Source organism: Balaenoptera ricei, chromosome 8 (genome assembly GCF_028023285.1).
Source record: "Balaenoptera ricei isolate mBalRic1 chromosome 8, mBalRic1.hap2, whole genome shotgun sequence".
Classification (NCBI taxonomy): domain Eukaryota; kingdom Metazoa; phylum Chordata; class Mammalia; order Artiodactyla; family Balaenopteridae; genus Balaenoptera; species Balaenoptera ricei.
In genome coordinates this window covers 14,392,882-14,411,095 of record NC_082646.1, presented here as the reverse complement: position 1 = coordinate 14,411,095, position 18,214 = coordinate 14,392,882, and the positions used below count along the sequence as shown (strand labels likewise).

At 50.9% G+C, this 18,214-nt stretch overlaps 1 protein-coding gene across 1 annotated transcript; it reads left to right on the top strand.

Annotated features, from left to right (window-relative positions):
- Positions 1-1,232: 1,232 nt before the first annotated feature.
- Positions 1,233-15,163, top strand: IL10RA (interleukin 10 receptor subunit alpha). Its single transcript, XM_059929300.1, has 7 exons — positions 1,233-1,338; positions 3,426-3,540; positions 4,148-4,338; positions 5,207-5,376; positions 7,139-7,286; positions 9,313-9,434; positions 12,532-15,163. Exons 1-7 carry the CDS (start codon positions 1,272-1,274, stop codon positions 13,456-13,458), a joined length of 1,740 nt encoding a protein of 579 aa, XP_059785283.1. The 5' UTR covers positions 1,233-1,271; the 3' UTR covers positions 13,459-15,163.
- The last annotated feature ends 3,051 nt before the right edge of the window (positions 15,164-18,214 follow it).

The window sequence follows — 18,214 nt, the reverse complement described above, 5'->3', positions numbered from 1 at the left end:
GTTTGTCTCCCATGCCCAGATACCTTCCGTGCACCTGGAGTGAAGTGTCAGATGAGCCAATTGACAGAGGTATGAGTGACTGATGACGTTTACCCAGTTCTCCCGGAGCACAATTACCCAGCAGGAAAAAAAAAAAAAAAAAAATGTGGTGCTCCAAGAACAATTGTGCTTCAAGGACAAAGGACGACCCTGCCTGAAGAAGTGTCAGCGTTACATCCCCTACCGGACTCTTAATCGCCCTCCCCACCATGTTGCAATGGTTAGGAAATTTCTGAGCCCACCTGGGCAACGGGACCTGTCCCAAATAAGGGAAGGCATATGCCCTGTCCCACTCCCACCCTATAGAAGGAAGGTATATGTGCCTCGACCAATCAGTAAACGAAATTTTCACCTCGGGCCATTCGTTTGTTTTCTGGCTATAAAAACTGATCAATAGCACATGTTCCGGCTCGACTCTCCCAGACTACTAGGAAGTCGACCCGCTGTTCTGGCAGCGACCCTTCCCGCTAATAAATTCTATATTCTTTACATTCTGCCTTGTGTCTGGAAACTCTTTTCGAACCCCCGTTCAGACCACGACAAAAAAAACTCTGAACATGAAGATTTCAGGCAGGAGAGGGAAACCAAAAAAGGCTGGAAGACGTCGTCGGCACCCCTTCCAAAATATTAAGCAGGTAGAGGACTGCCTATTTTACTGTTGGTTTAGCTCAGGCCTACATCAAGGTACTTGGCAGCTCCAAGGCTCCCACACGTGTCCTCTCACACATCCCCTGAGCACCTGGGGCAATGTCCTTCCCAACTCCGAGCAGCTGCGGATCCCAGCCCTACTCTTCCGTAAAATTGGCTCTGACGCCCTCACCCCACCTTCCGCACCCACAGGGACAAGGCTGTCCCTCGCCACCTGCACCGCAACAGACACACACACACATACACACACCCACCAGGCTACCCAGACCGCTTTCACCCTATTACACCGGGGGCCCCGGGAGGCGAGGAGGGTGAGAGTTGCCCAGAGCCCGGCCCCCGCCCCGGGACAGCATGCACAAGCCCTGCCCCTGCTTTCCTCTCCACCTGCCTGGGCTGACCATGCTCCGCAGCGGTTCTGGCTCCCTGACGCCGCGGCTCGGGGGCGGGGTGTCTCGAGGCTCCGCCCTTCTGACGTCAGCCTAGCGGGGCGCGGCCTGGCAGGCGGCCGGAGGTTTCAGTCGCAGTCCCGCAGAGCGGCGACTGGAGGCAAGCATCCCGGCTCCGGAGGATGCGGCTGGACCAGGATGCTGCCGCGCCTGATACCGCAGCTTGCGGCCCTCCTCAGCCTGCTCCTCGGCTCTCGCGCGCACGGTAAGGATCGGGGTCTAGCCCTGCCCTCTCCGCGCCCGCCCCGCTCCCTCTCCTACCGGTCGTCACTCCTACATTAAAGTTCTGAGTCCCACGGAGAATCCCGTCTGGTTGGCCCTCTACGGAGAGGGGCGCCCATTATCTCCCCGCTCCCCGAATCGCCCTCATTCTGGCAAGCCTGGGTCTCAGGCTCACCCGTTGTGGGCGTGGAAGAGACTGAGATTGACTGGGGGAGTGGGGAAGTATGGATAGAGAAGTTAAATGACCCCCCACACACACACAAGTCACCGTCCACCCGCCTCCCTGTGAGTCATAAATTTACCCCTGGCTTTTTTGTTGTTCTAGTTCAAATGAAGGGACTGCTGGTCCCTCTGGGGAATTACTTTGATCTCACTCTGACTCTACCTTCCCTTAGCTCTCCGATTAATCTATTTCTGCCCCGTGCCATGTCACCCTATCTCAGCTCTTTTCCCCCACTATTAACTGTCACCCCCATCGGATCATCCCTTCTCCTTCTTTAGCCCCCAGTGCTCTCCCACTGCCACCTGCCTCCCTCCTCCCGACTGCTACTCCTTAGCTCTCCTAACCCAGCCAGAAATCCTGGAAAGTTTCTGCATTTGAAAAGACTAAATCCTGAAGGGAGAAAATGAAAGGGCCGTGAGCCGGAGGGACCAGGAGCGGAGGCAGGGAGAGCAGGGAGTGAAACTGCTTCTACATGACGCCAGAATACGAAGTAAAACATGCAGTCACCATTCACATGATAGAGAGCTGAGCTGGGGATGTGCAGCCCAAACACCACAATGACCCACTGTGTTTTTCACTTTCCATATACTGTTTTGAAATCGAGACACAGTCTAGAGGATCAAAGACAGTATAAGAAAGAAAGCAAGGGACCGGGACAGATGTGCTTTCTAAGTGAGAATGACAGTCAGAAAATAGAAGCATTATTAGAGAGATGATGAGAAGTTGGAGAACAAGGGAAGCCTGGGAGTCGCTGTCAGATGGAGAGACATTAAGGGATCGAGGAGGAGAGAAGAGGAACTGAATGTGGGTATTGGCCGTGTACTTCATTGCACTTGATCGGCAAGACTCTTAAAGTAGGTGTATTTATCACATTCTTACAAATGTTCAGCAAGGTTAAATGATTTGTCTGAGTCACACTACCAAGTGCTAGTTTGAGGCTCTTGAAGTTATAGTTTCCCATGGTGAAAGGTGTGGGTGGCTGTGAGGGGAAGACGGGAGGTGGAGAGAGGCACTGGTACTTAGTATATCACCTTGGAGCCAAGGGTGCCAGCTCTTTGTGGAAACGTCCTCAGCCCAGTCTAGACCCAGGACTGCCTGTCCTACTCAGCCTAAGGCTGGGCATCTGGCTGCAGTAAAGCCCTCCTAGAAGTGGGGGGATGGGACAAGCACTCAGCTTGGGGTTCTGTGAAGACAAACAGGTAGATGCCAACTAGCAGGATATCTGTGTACCCAAAGAACTCCAGAGAGGGGGGCCTTGGGCTAGAGCCAGGGCTGGGGCCAGGGTGGGGACCAGGTGTGGGGATGGGGAGCAGGCCTTGGGATGGGGCTGGAGCAGGGACAGGGATTGGGCAGAGCCAGGGACCAGCTCATCTGAGAGCTCATTGTGGGCACATCTTAGCCCTCAGCCCCTGCCTTCTTGCCTGGGATGCATCACACCCACCTTGGCTCTTCTCAACCAGCACTTCTGCTTCTGATCACATACAGCACAGGACAGGGATTTAAGGACACTATACTAGCTCTGGGATCAGACACATCTGGATTCAAAGGCCCACTCTACTGCTTACTACCCCCATTGACCTCGGGCAAGTCACTTAACCTCTCTGAACCTTCATTTCTTCTCTGGTAAAATTGGGGTAATAAATGCCCACCTTGTAGGATTACTGTGATAATTAAATGAGACAATGCATGTAAAGTACTTAGCTGAGTGCTCAGCTCAAGGTAAAGTGCTCAGTAAATGGGAGCTGTTAGAATGCCTGCCACCATCACCACCATCATCTCCTCCCTGGCGGGGAGGTGGAGGGGGCCTCTGCTAGCTCTGGTACTGACACTGTTCTCCCTGTGGACAGAACTGCCCAGACCTTCATCTGTGTGGTTTGAAGCAGAATTTTTCTACCACGTCCTCCACTGGACTCCCATCCCGAATCAGTCTGAAAGTACCTACTATGAAGTGGAGCTCCTGCGGTAAGCAAAAGGGAGGATGGAGAGAGGAGGGAGGTGAGTGAGGGAGTGGGTGAGTCCGTCCCCTTCTACCCACCCTGGCATGGGAAGATACCTGCCTTGTTACTGAAATGACACCAGGAAGGACCCTGGCACATATCCATCAGATGACAAGTACTGATCAAGTCTCATATGGGCAGAGTAGCGTGCTGGAAGCTCTGGGTGAGAAAACCAAGGTATTGCCTTTACCCTCAAGATTTTTCCATCTTATTGGAAAAACAGGAAAAGCATCCATAAGCCAGTTGGAGAACAAGGAAGCCCTAAGGACTACAGATGTAGTTGGGAGAAGGGAGGAATTGGGCTGTGTTGCAGGGAGTGGCAAGTCTTCCTGGAGGAGTTGGCGTTTGAGCTACTCGTATTCCAATCTAAGAGTCTTCTAGAGCACAGAGAAATTGGTACAGAGTCCCAGAACCAAGGGAGATCCCCTTGCAACTAGACGCCCCAGACTAAAGGGAATACCCTGAGGGCTATACCATCATGAGAGCTCTCCCCTGGCCTCTTGCTTCCCTCCTAAAGGAGTTAGGTTTGAGCACAAGTTCCTCTCCCAATGCCTACCCCGCTATCTCCCCAGGTATGGAGTAGAGCCCATCTACTGGAAGCCCATCCGCAACTGTAGCCAGACCCTGGTGCTGTCCTGTGATCTCACCATGCAGACCCTGGACCTGTATCATAGCAATGGTTACCGAGCCAGAGTGCGGGCAGTGGACGGAGGCCAGCACTCAAACTGGACCTCTCCCAACACCCGCTTCTCTGTGGATGAAGGTGCTTTTCCTCCCCGGGGCCTAGAACATGGCTTTCAGGGTCCTTTCCAGCCAGAAGCTCTAGTCTAGAACTTTTCTCTCCGTTCCCATAGCTCGCCACATCTGCCTGGCTTCCTGGCTGGGGATTTAGTTGCCCAAACAAGCCTGAGTCAGGACTTTGGAGAAGGTTTAGATGAAAATAGCCAAGTTATTCAAGATTTAAAAGGGAACTGGAGTTGTTTATCCTACAGAAGAGAAGTCTTGGGGTGAGTTGGGGCAGCTGAGTCACGAGGGCCAGGTTGGTGTACTTGTAGGGTTCTGGGAGAGGAAGCAAATCCATAAGAACTCAGCATAGGGCAGCAAGCTGGAGGCAGAATTTCGATCAGGTCCTCCTCCCTTTAAGAATGAATTCCTCGGGGTCAGGGTGTGAGGCTTTGAAGCAGGGAGGTGCTATTGAAGCAAAGTTGGGAGTTTCTCTCTGCAGAGAGAAGAGAAAAGAATAAGCCCCAAATGTGATGGGATTCTTTCCTTCTGCAGATTGGGACTGACTGTGCTCTATGTGTGTGGCAAGGCTGCTCTGCAGAATTCAGAATGCTGCTCTTGGAGGTCATTGTCTCCCAAATGCTGGCTGCAGAAGCGTCCCTGTGTGTGTGTTTAAAATAGACGTTTCCAGGACCCAGCTTCCAAAATTCAGATTCACTGTGTCTTGAGTGGGTCTGGGCATCTGCGTTTTTAACATGCTCCCCAGGAAATCCTTATGTTCTGCCAGGTTGAGAAACCTGTAGCCCAGGTTTTAGGGTGGGTAAAGCTTGACCCTGGAGGCCAGGTATGGATGGGGTGCCCAGGCCCTCCCCAGCCTGCAGGCCTCATGGTTTTGTCTCCCGACTCAGTGACTCTGACAGTTGCCGGCGTGAAGCTAGAGATGCGCAATGGCATCATTCTTGGGGTGATCCAGCTCCCCAGGCCCAAGATGGCCCCTGCAGGCGACACATATGAAAGCATCTTCCACAACTTCCGGGAGTACGAGATTGAGGTTCGCAAGGTACCAGGACGATATAAGGTATGGGATTCCCCAAGGCCAGGCTTCCCTGTCACCTGGGCCGGAAGTGCCTTTTGTGTACCCCTGGGGAACTTTGCCAGCAGAGTTGAGAGAGCTTGTGGGGCAAGTGGGGGGAGCTGAGATGGCCACAGCCCTCAAACCTGTGCTTCTGCCAGGTGGCAGGGAAGACAGTGCCCGCTAGGTGTCAGGCAGCGCAGGAGACATTATAACTATCGCTTCCAACTCCCTTGCAGGTGGGGATTTTATTCCATGTTATAGGTGGGGAAATGAGGCTCTCAGAGGCTATGAAAATGCCCAAGCACACTCCCATAAGTGAGGGATCTGGAATCTGCAAAATCCATCCTCTTTCCTTTCAACCACAGTTGATTCTAGCCCCTTCTGGGATGGTCCTCAGTATCTATAAAATACTTCCTTTTCGCTTTTTTTTTTTTTTTTTAACATCTTTATTGGAGTATAATTGCTTTACAATGGTGTGTTAGTTTCTGCTGTATAACAAAGTGAATCAGCTATATGTATACATATATCCCCATAACCCCTCTCTCTTGCGTCTCCCTCCCACCCTCCCTATCCCACCCCTCTAGGTGGTCACAAAGCACCGAGCTGATCTCCCTGTGCTATGCGGCGGCTTCCCGCTAGCTACCTATTTTACATTTGGTAGTGCTTATATGTCAATGCCACTCTCTTACTTCGTCCTAGCTTACCCTTCCCCCTCCCCGTGTCCTCAAGTCCATTCTCTACGTCTGCATCTTTATTCCTGTCCTGCCCCTAGGTTCTTCAGAACCATTTTTTTTTTAGATTCCATATACATGTGTTAGTATACGGTATTTGTTTTTCTCTTTCTGACTTACTTCACTCTGTATGACAGACTCTAGGTCCATCCACCTCACTACAAATAACTCATTTCGTTTCTTTTTATGGCTGAGTAATATCCCATTGTATATATGTGCCACATCTTCTTTATCCATTCATCTGTCGATGGACACTTAGGTTGCTTCCATGTCCTGGCTATTGTAAATAGTGCTGCAATGAACATTGTGGTACATGACTCTTTTTGAATTATGGTTTTCTCAGAGTATATGCCCAGTATTGGGATTGCTGGGTCGTATGGTAGTTCTATTTCTAGTTTTTTAAGGAACCTCCATACTGTTCTCCATAGTGGCTGTATCAACTTACATTCCCACCAACAGTGCAAGAGGGTTCCCTTTTCTCCACACCCTCTCCAGCATTTATTGTTTGTAGATTTTTTTGATGATGGCCATTCTGACCGGTGTGAGGTGCTACCTCATTGTGGTTTTAGTTTGCACTTCTCTAATGATTAGTGATGTTGAGCATCCTTTCATGTGTTTGTTGGCAATCTGTATATCTTCTTTGGAGAAATGTCTATTTAGGTCTTCTGCCCATTTTTGAATTGGATTGTTTGTTTTTTTGCTACTGAGCTGCATGAGCTGCTTGTATATTTTGGAGATTAATCCTTTGTCAGTTGCTTCATTTGCAAATATTTTCTCCCATTCTGAGGGTTGTCTTTTCGCCTTGTTTATGGCTTCCTTTGCTCCTTTTCGCTTTTAATACAAACTAAATCATGGTAATCACAGAGATCTTGGGCTGCCTCGATAATGCAGGGTTTTTTATCTTAGAAAAAGAACACTGAAGGGGGTTGGCCTTTAGGGCTTTAGAGCATCTCTAAAGGCCCCTCCAGCTCTCAGCTTCCATGTGGCATGGAACAAGGATATCGTGTTTACTGCTCTGATTGTTTTCGTTTCAGTCCCATGACAAGATAAAACATGAAAACTTTAGCCTCCCAGTCCCGAGAGGGGTGGGAGAGTTCTGTGTCAGGGTGAAACCATCTGTCAGCTCCCGAGTGAACAAGGAGGTCTGGTCCAAGGAGGAGTGCATCGTGCTCACCCCGCAGTGTGAGTTGGTCAGGGCTGCTGTCCGGGCAGGAGGGAGGCAGGACGGGCCTCGCAGGTCTGAAAACCATTCCACTGAGGGCTGCCGATGTGGGGCACTGTGCTAGGCGCCCCCCGCCCCCCTCAGCTGCAACACAGCTCTCCATCCTCACACAGCCCTATGAAAGAGCTCCCATTGTCCCCATTTTAGAGATGCGGAAACTGAGGCTCAGTACCTATAAGCAACTTTCAGGGTGTGGCCACAAAGCCAGGTCTCCCAATTCTGCGGGTGCTTCCACTGGAGCCCAGCTGCACCCCCAGGAGCCCTTCTGCAGCACCCCTCAGCCAGCTGTGCTGGTTCCTATTTGTCACATTCCTCTGCTGTCTTTTCGTAGAGCTGGGGGCACCAAGGGCTTCTCCAAACTTCCCCTCGTCCCCCTCAGAGGAAAGCAGAACTGAGCTGACTCCTCCCCACAGCTGCAAAAGTCAACAAATACTGTGCCAGGCTCTCAGCCCAGTGCTGGAAAGGGGAAGGAGGGAAGGGAATATGGCATGTGAAGGCCGTGGTTCTGCCCACTAGGATCTTACAGTCTGGCTGGGAAGACAGGGTGTGCCCAGAGCAGGCTGTAACTAGCTACTTAAGACAACATATGTCAAGTGCCCGGCGAATCATGCCAACAGTCAGTGCTCTGGGAGTGCCCAGTCCAGTGTGGGCAGCGTCCAGCAATGACCAGAGGGACTCCTTACTTTTCTACAGTACATTTCAGTTTATGGAAGACACGCACAAACTCATTGTCATTTCAGCCTCACTCACATTGAAGCAGAGTAAGGCAGCGTCTGTGTGCCAGGCAGCCTTAAGAGCTTTTCAACATCCACTCACTGATATAGAAATAGTTTTGTATACAGGTCTGGGTTCAAATCTCAGCTTCGCCACTTATGAAATATATGACCTTGGGCAACTTGCTTAACCTCTCTGGGCCTCAGGATGCTAATCTATAAAAATAGGGACGATAATAGTATTTACCTCCTAAGGTGGTTATAAGAATCAGGTGACATAAGTACAGTAGTCCCCCGCTTATCCGCAGGGCATACGTTCCAAGACCTCCAGTGGATGCCTTGAAAGCACGTATATATACTATGTTTTTTCTCTATACATACATACCTATGACAAAGTTTGGTTTATAAATTAAAGAAAAATTTAAGAGAATGCCCAAATTGACAACATCACTACTCTTGCACTTTGGGACCATTATTGAGTAAAATAAGTTACTTGAACAAAAGCACTGGATACCACAACAGTCCATCTGATAACTGAGGCAACCACTAAGTGACTCACGGGTGGGATCTGCTGGACAGAGGGATGATTCATGTCCCGGGCCAGACAGAGTGGAGCAGTGTGAGATTTCATCATGCTACTCAGAACGGCACACGATTTAACTGATGAATTGTTTATTTCTGGAAATCTTCCATTTAATGTTTTTGGACCACAGTTGAACACAGGTAACTGAAACCACGGAAAGCAAAACCACAGATAAGGGGGGACTATTATAAAGGGCTTGGTTCATGATAAGTGCTGTGTGCTTCACAACCATCTATGAGGTAGGCACTATTATTTTGCCCGTTTCGTAGATGGTAAAACTAAGGCTCAGATAGGCTAACTAATTTGTCCACAGCCTCACAGCTAGTAAGTGGTAGAGCTGGGATTTGAACCCAGGTCTGGCTGCTCCCAAAGCCTCCCTTCTTACCTTCTGTACCCTCCTGCCCCACTGCTACGTATGCCTTCATGTGAGTTCTGTGCAGAGAGCTGGAGGCCATGTGTCTAGTGAGGGAATCCTTCAGGGCAGAGGTTGGAGGGCCAGGCAGGGACTCCCAAGAATCCAGCCAGGGCCTCCAGAGTTGTGGCCTAGAGGTAACCTGGGGGGATGCGGGGGGGGGGGGGGTCACTCGGCCCCTCACCGAGAGGCTCCTGAGAGGGGCCATGGGATCCTCGGGGACTGCCCCTCCATATCCCACGGCACCAGGCTATAAACCCATCTCTCTGGGCCCGCAGATTTCACCGTGACCAACCTCAGCATCTTCTTCACCTTTGTCCTGCTGCTCTACGGAGCCCTGGCTGTCTTCCTGGCCCTCCAGCTGTATGTGCAGCGCCGGGGGAAGCTGCCTACCGTCCTGGTGAGTCTCACGGGGAGGCCACTGTCCCATCCTTCCCGGCCCCACCAGGACTCCGGGAGGCAGGGAGCACCCGCCCAGGCAGGCCGTACCCTCAGCCCTGACATTATCAGAGGCACCTTCGTCAAGCACCATGGGGGCGGAGGGAGGGCTTGAATGCCAAGCCCAGGACGGAGAATGTTGCCTTAAAGTGGCCCAGATAAGACACAATAATCCCAACCCGCCACACACCATTTTGTTACTATTTGCTAATAATTGGCCACGAACCAACCCCTGTGCATTAGTACCTCGGAGTCAGGTAGTTATAGCCTCACTTTACAACTGAGGAGACTGAGGCGTAGAGAGATTGTTACATGCAGAGGGTCCCACAGCCAGGAAGAGTCAGGGCCGGAGCCCAGGCTTTCCCATCCCTAGAGGCTGGCGATGGGTGCTCTGGAACAGGAAGACAAAGGGCTGCTGTCAGTGTGGGAGAGAGCAGAGCGGAGAGGTGATGCTGAGAGGCGAGCATCTCCGGCCCTTCCCACAGCCTCTCCTCTTGCTACACAGTGCTGACAAACACCACATTTGTAGTCAGCCGGCCTCCAAAGTTCAACTTGCCGCACTGAGCAGCATTTCCAGACCACAGCCCGTCTCTGGCCTGGGATTCAGACTGGACCAAAGGTGGTCCCCACAGCTGACATTACTATGATGGTCGAGGGCTCAGCTGGAAGGGTGGGCTCCTTCAGGGAGACCGGGGCCCAGGGAAGCTCACAGCTGGAAGGGGACCCTCCACAAGGATCCCAGGATCTCTAGGAAAAATAAGGAGAGAGACAAAGGCCCTCTGAAATTATTTTGAGTAAGAACCCTGGGATGGGGATGGAGGGGAGAGAAGAGGGGTGGAGCTGCCTGCTGAGTGCACCAAAGGGCCTGCCCTCAGGGATGGGTAACTAGAGAGCAGAGTGGTAGGAAAGGACCGCTGGATGGGAGAGTCTTAGTTGGGCTTGGGAAAAGGCATCTAGTAAGAGAGAGGTAGCTATTGACTTACAGTTACCAAGCATCTACAACATGCAAAATGTTGTACAGAAGCAGCTGAGTAATGTGGCCACTGGTCCCAAGGAGCTTGATTACGTCTGGTGGGGCAGCCAACGAATCAACTATTAAGTTTAATGCAAACCAGTGAAATGGACATAGATGCAAAAATGCCAAAGGAGATGACAAGCAACCTCTGGTTTTTTTGTTCCTTCTGAACGTTTGGATCACAGAATTGACTTGTCCTCATGAGTTTTTTCCTCCTCAAGATAAGTACAGCCCAGTTTCCTTCCTCTAATGATCACAGCCATTACTAACTTTATAAATAACTGAGAGAGCACAAAGCAGTTTCACATGCATTTGCTTGTTCTCATTCATTAGCTGCTTTGATCTGATCTTCAATGATTATCAAAGTAAGCATTGTTAAACAAGTGGGGATTACAAATCGGGACAGTTGAGTACCAATTCCAGATTTATTTGTTCTTTGCTGCTGTGTGACACTGGGCAAGTCATTTAACTTCTCTGAGGTTCAGTTTTCTCCTCTAGGAAATAGAGATAATAATACTTCTTTAGAGAATTATTGGAGAGTAAAATTCAATTCACCAAGTGTTTATTGCGTGCTTTCTCTGTACCAGGCACTGTTCTAAGTATTTTACATGCATGAACCACAACTTGAGGAGGCAATACTGTCATTATTTCCATTTTGCATAGGAGGAGCTAAAGCACAGAGAGGATAAATGATTTGGCCAAGGTGACACAGCTGATAAGAGGCAGACCTGGGATTTGAACCCGTGAAGTCTGGCTCCAGAGTACACATCCTTAGTCACCAAGCCATATGGTATCAATAGGGATCCAACCAATAAGAGTTGCATTAGAGTCATCACATACAAAGGGAACAAGGGCAGATGTGCAACAGTGAGTCAGTAAGTCAGTCAACAAACCTTTGGAGTGCCTACTATGTGCCAGCTCAGTTTAAGCTCTGGGAACTGAGTGGCCAATAAGAACAGACGACTCCTGCCCTCAAGGAGCTTCTATTCTGTTGGGGTTGGGGACTGAGTGTGTGTGTGTGTGTGTGTGTGTGTGTGTGTGCATGTGGGGGCACAGAAAAAAAAATAACTCCAGGAACTAAGTGCTAGGAAAAAATAAACTAGGTTAATGGGAAGAGAGTGTCTGGAGCACTGCTTTAGCAAGGGTGATTGGGAAAGTCTCTCTGAGGAGATGACATCTGAATTGAGACCTGAACGATAAGGAGGATACATAGCCATACAAAGTGCTAGGAGAAGAGTATTCCAACCAGGAGTAGCCTGTGCAAAGGCCCTGAGACAGCACTGTCCAGAGCAGGAGGAACACCAGTGCGGCTGGGGCAGAAGAGCAAGGGGGAGAGAGGTTAAGTGACTTCCCTGGGACTCTGGGCAATTAATGGGGAACGAGGCCTCCTCAGCTGCTAGATCTGTGCTTGTTTCACTGCCCCACGCTGTGTTTATGGGAATCACTCAGGGAGCGGAGAAATTAACTCGGTGTTTCACATCCAGCTTTATAAGAGATGAAATGAATAACATGGGATGGGATAGGACAGGACAATACAATAGATCACAGGGCACAGGTAGTAACGATAAGTAGTATTTTGTGAAATTGGTTTCAATCATATATGAGTTATACATTTATGGGCTACTTATATACAGGTTATTGTGTAACACATTTCTTACTTGGGGTCATAGTGAAAAAAAGTCTGAAACACACTTCTAGATCTCAATGGGTCCAGCCTGCTTTCGGGTTTGAAAAGCACTGCTGATGGAGCCTCCTGAGAACGTTCACCTTTCCCTGCAGCCTCCTATTCTGCCTGTCATTCTCTCTGAACTCCAAGAATACAGGCTTCTTAGGTATCTGGCCTGAGTCCAACTGAGAATTGCATGAGGAGGAAAACTCAGTTCTGAACCAAGACCAAAAGGACAAGTGGCAGTGTACTCCAGCCTCTGCAGCACCCCCTCTGTTGGAGAAGTACCTCCTGAACCCCTGGCCTCCCCTGGCCACACTGGGGTGGGTTCCTGCAGGTGACCCTCCCACCCCTCTCACTCTACCTTCTCCTCCCCAGGTCTTCAAGAAGCCCAGTCCCTTCAGCCTCATCGGCCAGCTTTCCTGCCCAGAGACCCAAGACACCATTCATCCCCTCGATGAGGAGGCCTTCCCCAAGGTGTCCCCAGAGCTGAGGAACTCGGAGCTGCACGGCAGCACGGACAGCGGCTTCAGCAGTGCCAAGCCGTCCCTGCAGACTGATGAGCCCCAGTTCCTCCTCCCCGCCCCCCACCCCCAGGCTGGGGGTACTTTGGGAAAGGGGGCAACCCGGTTGCCGGAGAACAGCTGCAGTAGCGGCGGCAGCAAAAGTACAGACAGCGGGATCTGCTTGCAGGAGCCCAGCCTGGGTCCTGGCGCGGAGCCCAACTGGGAGCCGCAGGTGGGGAGCGACAGCCGGGACCAGGATGACAGTGGCATTGGCCTGGTCCGGAACTCTGAGGCGCAGCCTGAGGGTGTTCAGGGTGGCTCAGCTTTGGACCATGTTAGTCCCCTGGGACCGGAGGTGGCTGCGGGAGAAGACCCAGCCGCAGGGGCCTTCCAGGGCTACCTGAAGCAGACCCGGTGCCCGGAGGAGAGGGCAGCCGAGGCAGGCGGCCTGGAAGAAGAATCCTCCCCAACAGATGGCCTTGGCCCCAAATTCAGGACATGCGTGGATGCTGAGGCGGACTGGCCTCTACCAGCCCTGGCCAAGGGCTATTTGAAACAGGACCCCCCAGAAATGACTCTCACTCCCTCAGGGGCCCCAGCTGGACAGTGGAACCCACCAACTGAGGATTGGTCACTCCTGGGCTTGACCAGCTGTGGTGACCTTGGAACATCTGACTGGAGCTTTGCCCATGATCTTGCCCATCTGGAGTGTGTGGCAGCCCCAGGCGGTCTCCTGGGCAGCTTTGACTCAGACCTGGTCGCCCTGCCGCTGATCTCCAGCCTGCACTCAAGTGAGTGACTCAGGCTAAAGGGCTGCTTTTGGTTTCCGCTGCACCCTGCCTGGACCCAGAGGGGCCCCAGGGGATGAAAGTGAAGCACAAGGCCAGTCTGGGCACTTTTCTGCAAGCGTAGTGAGGCCAGCGCCAGGCCTGGTAAGTGTCCAGGGCAGGAGGAAACTAAACTAGCACAGGGTACATAGGTGGCATTGGCCTCCTGTGCAGACGGGGCCCTGCAGACTCTGGCAGAGCTGAGAAGGGCAGGGCGGAGAGCTCCACCCCCTTGGGATACTTCCCACATTGTAAAGGACTACTTGCTCAGGGGAATCATGGGGCTTTTTGGAGCTGTGGTGAGGCCACCAGGCTGAAGTCAGCTCAGCGAGCCAGGCCCCCCCTGCTGAGGCCAGCCATGTGTCAGGGCCTCCAGCAGGATAGAGGGCTGAGAGGATGGAGGCTTCAGGGCCTCGCTGCAGGGGCCATTTCTAGGAGGGAAAGGAGGGAGCAGGGGCCAGAGGGAGCTGAGATCCAGAAGGGGGCTTCTGGCTCAGAATCCAGTGCTCTGGGGATGTCTTGCGTCCATCTGCAGACAGCGCCCTCTTTCAAGCAAATACAGAAGCATCCCCCTGGGGCACTTGGAGTGGCCAAGCCACGCACTACCCTCACCCTGCTGCCCACACCATCTTGCTGACAGTACCAGCGAAACCGTGGGTGTTTGTATTGGTCAAAACTCAGGCCTTCCGGTGGCCTCTAGGCTTGGACGCCACCTTATCTGCCCAAGAGGGTCAGGGTTAGGACCAGCACTTGTGTTTGCTGCTGACGTCCAGCTACAGGACAGGACACTGGGGTGGGACCTCTGTTCAATGATCAGCTGTGCGACCTTGGGCCAGCCACTTCTCAGAGGGCCTCAGTTATCCCATCTGTGACGTAAAGAATCTCTAGGGGACCCTTCTAGATGGATGGATGTTAGCCAAGCTGGCTTCTGGGGTGACATCTCCAACCCCAACTGACCCTGGGTAGGGAGGAAGCCGTGCCTGCACAGAGCCGGCTTCTTTCCCATGCCGCGGGCTAACTGATGTAGCAAGAGCGCATGGCACCGTGCTGAGAGAACAACCAGACCCTGGGCCCAGAGAGGGGGCAGGTGTGGGCCCTGCTTCCCCGCAGTCAGTTTAGAATCTGTCTGCAAAGCCAGTTTACAGTCCGTGGGCAGGGAACCTGGGAGGGGTGATAGGCCTGGGGTGTGCCCCCCACCCCCCCCCCAGTTCATCCTCAGCCCTGTGTTCTCCGTGGCATTCTGGGAATAGACATCAGGCCCGGGGAATCCACCCAGAGTCCCTTCCACTCTGCCAGGAAGCTCGTAGGCGCCAGTCCGATAATAACTCCCTCTAGAAACAGGCTTGAAGGAGGGGTTTCTCAGCGTTTCCTTGGAAGGTTTATTTATTTATTTTGTTCATTTATTTATTGAAGAGGCAGCAAGATACAGGGAAAGAATTCTGGGTATTTCGATAGCCTAGGAGTTCTCATTCTGATTTCACTGTTTCTAGCCGTGTGACCTTGGGAAAGCCACTTTTCCTCATCTGTGAAACCAGAAAACGTTGTCTGTCTTGTTTCATTCATAAGGGTGTGAGGTTCCACTGAGGACGAGGATGTGAATGTGCCTTGGACACGGGCTCTGTAAATGAGTGACATGTGTTTTTTCTTCCAATAAATTGTCAGAACCACAGGAATCTTGGGAAACCAATCAGATTTCTGATGACACAGTGGCTGGTAGAGGCATCAAGTTGTTGATGATCAAGAATGATAATGAGTAGGATGTGTGATGTCGCTTTAAACTACCAAGACGGAGGACTTAGGCTCAAATCAGGTCCAAGTCCTCATGTTAACATTTATTTTCTGTGACCTTGGGCAAGTTTCTTACTAAGTTCCAGTTTCTTCATCTATAAAATGGGAATAATCATTCCTCATGGGGATGTCAGGAGGTTTAAATGAGGTCACACATAAAGAGTTACATTTAAAGCTGTATGGGGAAATGGACAGTTTTTCTTGGATGAAAATGAAAGAGATCATGAAAAATGTATGTTAAGTATGTAACGAAATTGCTGAAAGGGTACGTGAGGAAAGATAATGAATGCAACATAAGGTAAAGAGCATGTAATGTAATGAAAGATAATGAAAACGAGTGTAAATGAAAGAGTATGCAGAGGGTTCTTTAAGAAGACTGAAAAGGAAACAGTGGGACAGAAAACACTATCTTTTGGATGTGAATTCTGACAACTTGAAAGGAGACCCGATGGCCCCTCCCTTCCAGGCAGACAGCAGACCAGGCATTCCTGGAGCCCCGCCAGCTGCTCCCCCCAACCTGGAAGTGTGTCCCAGCAGTACTTCTCATAAGTGCGGAAGCCATCTGCATTCAATTCTAAAAGCAGCCTCCCGTTTCCACGAAAAGCCACGTGTGGGTTTGAGGCTCTCCCGGAGCTCAGCCCAGCCGGTGGAGCAGACCCAGGGCTTGGGGCCTGAGTTTTGGGTACACTTTGCTCTTTGTCGCAGCCTGGATCCTCCAGGAGGTGGTCGGGGACACCACATCTCTGTTCCCCTGTGTCATCTCTGACGATGTCTCTCCCCTTTTACTCTGAGAAAATAACCAGTTCTGGGGAAGCACTGATCCTATCCTCTTCAGAGAACTTGACTAATCTCATACCGTTTGGGACCTGCTCAGACTTTTGCCCCGAAGTCCTCCTTGTCAAATTGGTGTATGGGGTTGGTCACTTCCTCCTGGAAATGAGTGTTGGAGATGGCGTCTGCCCAAGGGGAAAGGCCTCTGGGTCAGGTTGGATGAAGCCTGGCTGAGACGTGAATAGGAAGTTTCAGAGAGTAAGAGGACTCCTTCTCAAGGAACTGAGGCCAGTTTGGATGGAAGAGAGGAAGCATGGAGTAGTTCGAAGGAGAGAGTGGAGTCCGGGCATGTGAGCTCTTGCAGCAGGCTTCCCTTATGTGGAAGGAGTGGGAGTTTGTGCCAGGTCTCCTCCTCTTTTAAGCTGCTTTCTGACCACCCAGCACGGCCAGGGCCATGGGAGAAACTGAGAGAGTTCTTCCAAACAGCAGTGAGACACTGCCAGGCTTCTCGGGAATTTGGAATAAAGTCCCCAAGAGATGGCCCTGTTTGTTCCTACACTGAGAAACCTCCTTCGAGGGCTTTTCCAAGCTGAGGGATGGGTGATTCTGCATTTCTATGAGCTAATGGAACTTCCTCTTAGTAAGGAGATGGGAAGTGGGCCAACATTGACTGAAGAGGAAATTCTACTGAACTCTGTTTTCCCGAGTTTGTAAATAGTTGTAGTCAAAGGGTCTGCCTCATCTTTCCCCAAAGATCTCCATCCCTCCCCACACCACTCCCAATGCACACACGGTCACAGGACACACACCACCCCTGAGATGGTCCCACCCACTGCACTGAATGGAGCCCACAGGGCAGTGCGGGTGGAGGGTCGCAGAGCCCCGCCCACGAACGGCAAAGAAGGGGGTCTTGCTGTGCCCACCTGGGACAGCACACTGGTAACCACGTGAGGTAGTTCTAGCAGTTAAGGCTGATTTTATCAAACCCCAGTCTAGAGGACGCTAGGTACTAGAAAGCATGACTCATCTATTTCCTGTAGGGCTCATGGGTTTGGGGGTTTCTTTTAAAGCAAATCCACAATTAAAAAATTTTTATTAATCATTTAGGATCACTTTTATTGATGAGCCACCACACCTCACTATCAGCTTGATCTTAACTTCATTTTCACTCCCGTAAACATTCAAAAAGGGTGCTGGGACCCAGTAAACACTGACAAACAAGAGTTGGGTGAGGTGAAATTTGTGTTTTAGAAAGATAACCCTGGTCAGTACACAACAGGGTCAATACACCCTGGCATGAGTCAGAAGGAACCAGGCAGAATGCAGGGTGAACTGGTTGGAGGCACTCCTTGTCAGCATTTCACTTCTTCAAGAAACACATTATTAAGCATGTACTATGTGCCCAACATGGCACTCACTGGGTCCAGAGTGATGAACAAAAGATGTACAGCTTCATGGAGGGCACCTCTGCTTATGAAGATAATCACCAAGCTACTCAACAGACTAACAAACATATTACTATAATCAGTGATAAGTGCCATCAAGGAAACTAATATCCACACACAAGATGGAGGCAAGCTGCAGAGAAACTGAACAGGAGGTTGTACTAGTCAGCTCAGGCTGCTATAACAAAATACCGTGCTTCAACAACACCACAGTTATTTCTCACTGTTCTGGAGACCAGGATGTCCAAGACCAAAGTGTTGGCATATTCATTTCTTGGTGAGGCCTCTCTTCCTGACTTGCAGATGAGGCTAAAGATTCATGATGGCCCCTTCTCCTTCTCCTTCCATAGTGGGATGGGATGGGGGTAGGGGTGGTAGAGAGCTCTGGTTTCTCTTCCTCTTCTTGTAAGGATACTTTTTCCACTGTGAGGGCTCCTCTCTCACAACCTCATCTAACCCTAATCACAAAGGCCCCACCTCCTAATACCAGCACATTAGGGGTTAGGGCTTCAACATTTGAATGGGGGGACCACAAACATTCAGTCCACGACAGAGGCTTAAACAATAATCCAATTAAATGAGCAGGGACAGTGGGAAGAGAGAGGAAGTGACAGATTCAAAAGACAATTTGAAGGGAGAATTGGCAAGACTTGGTGACAGCCTGGAGTGAGAGAAACAGGAATCAGAGGTACTAATCATACTTTAATGTGGATGATGAGAAAAG

Coding starts and splice junctions, on each gene's coding strand:
- IL10RA (XM_059929300.1), top strand. CDS start 1,272: ATGCTGCCGCGCCTGATACCGCAGCTTGCGGCCCTCCTCAGCCTGCTC. Junction 1,339..3,425: donor CCTCGGCTCTCGCGCGCACG/GTAAGGATCGGG, acceptor CCCTGTGGACAG/AACTGCCCAGACCTTCATCT. Junction 5,377..7,138: donor AGGTACCAGGACGATATAAG/GTATGGGATTCC, acceptor TTTTCGTTTCAG/TCCCATGACAAGATAAAACA.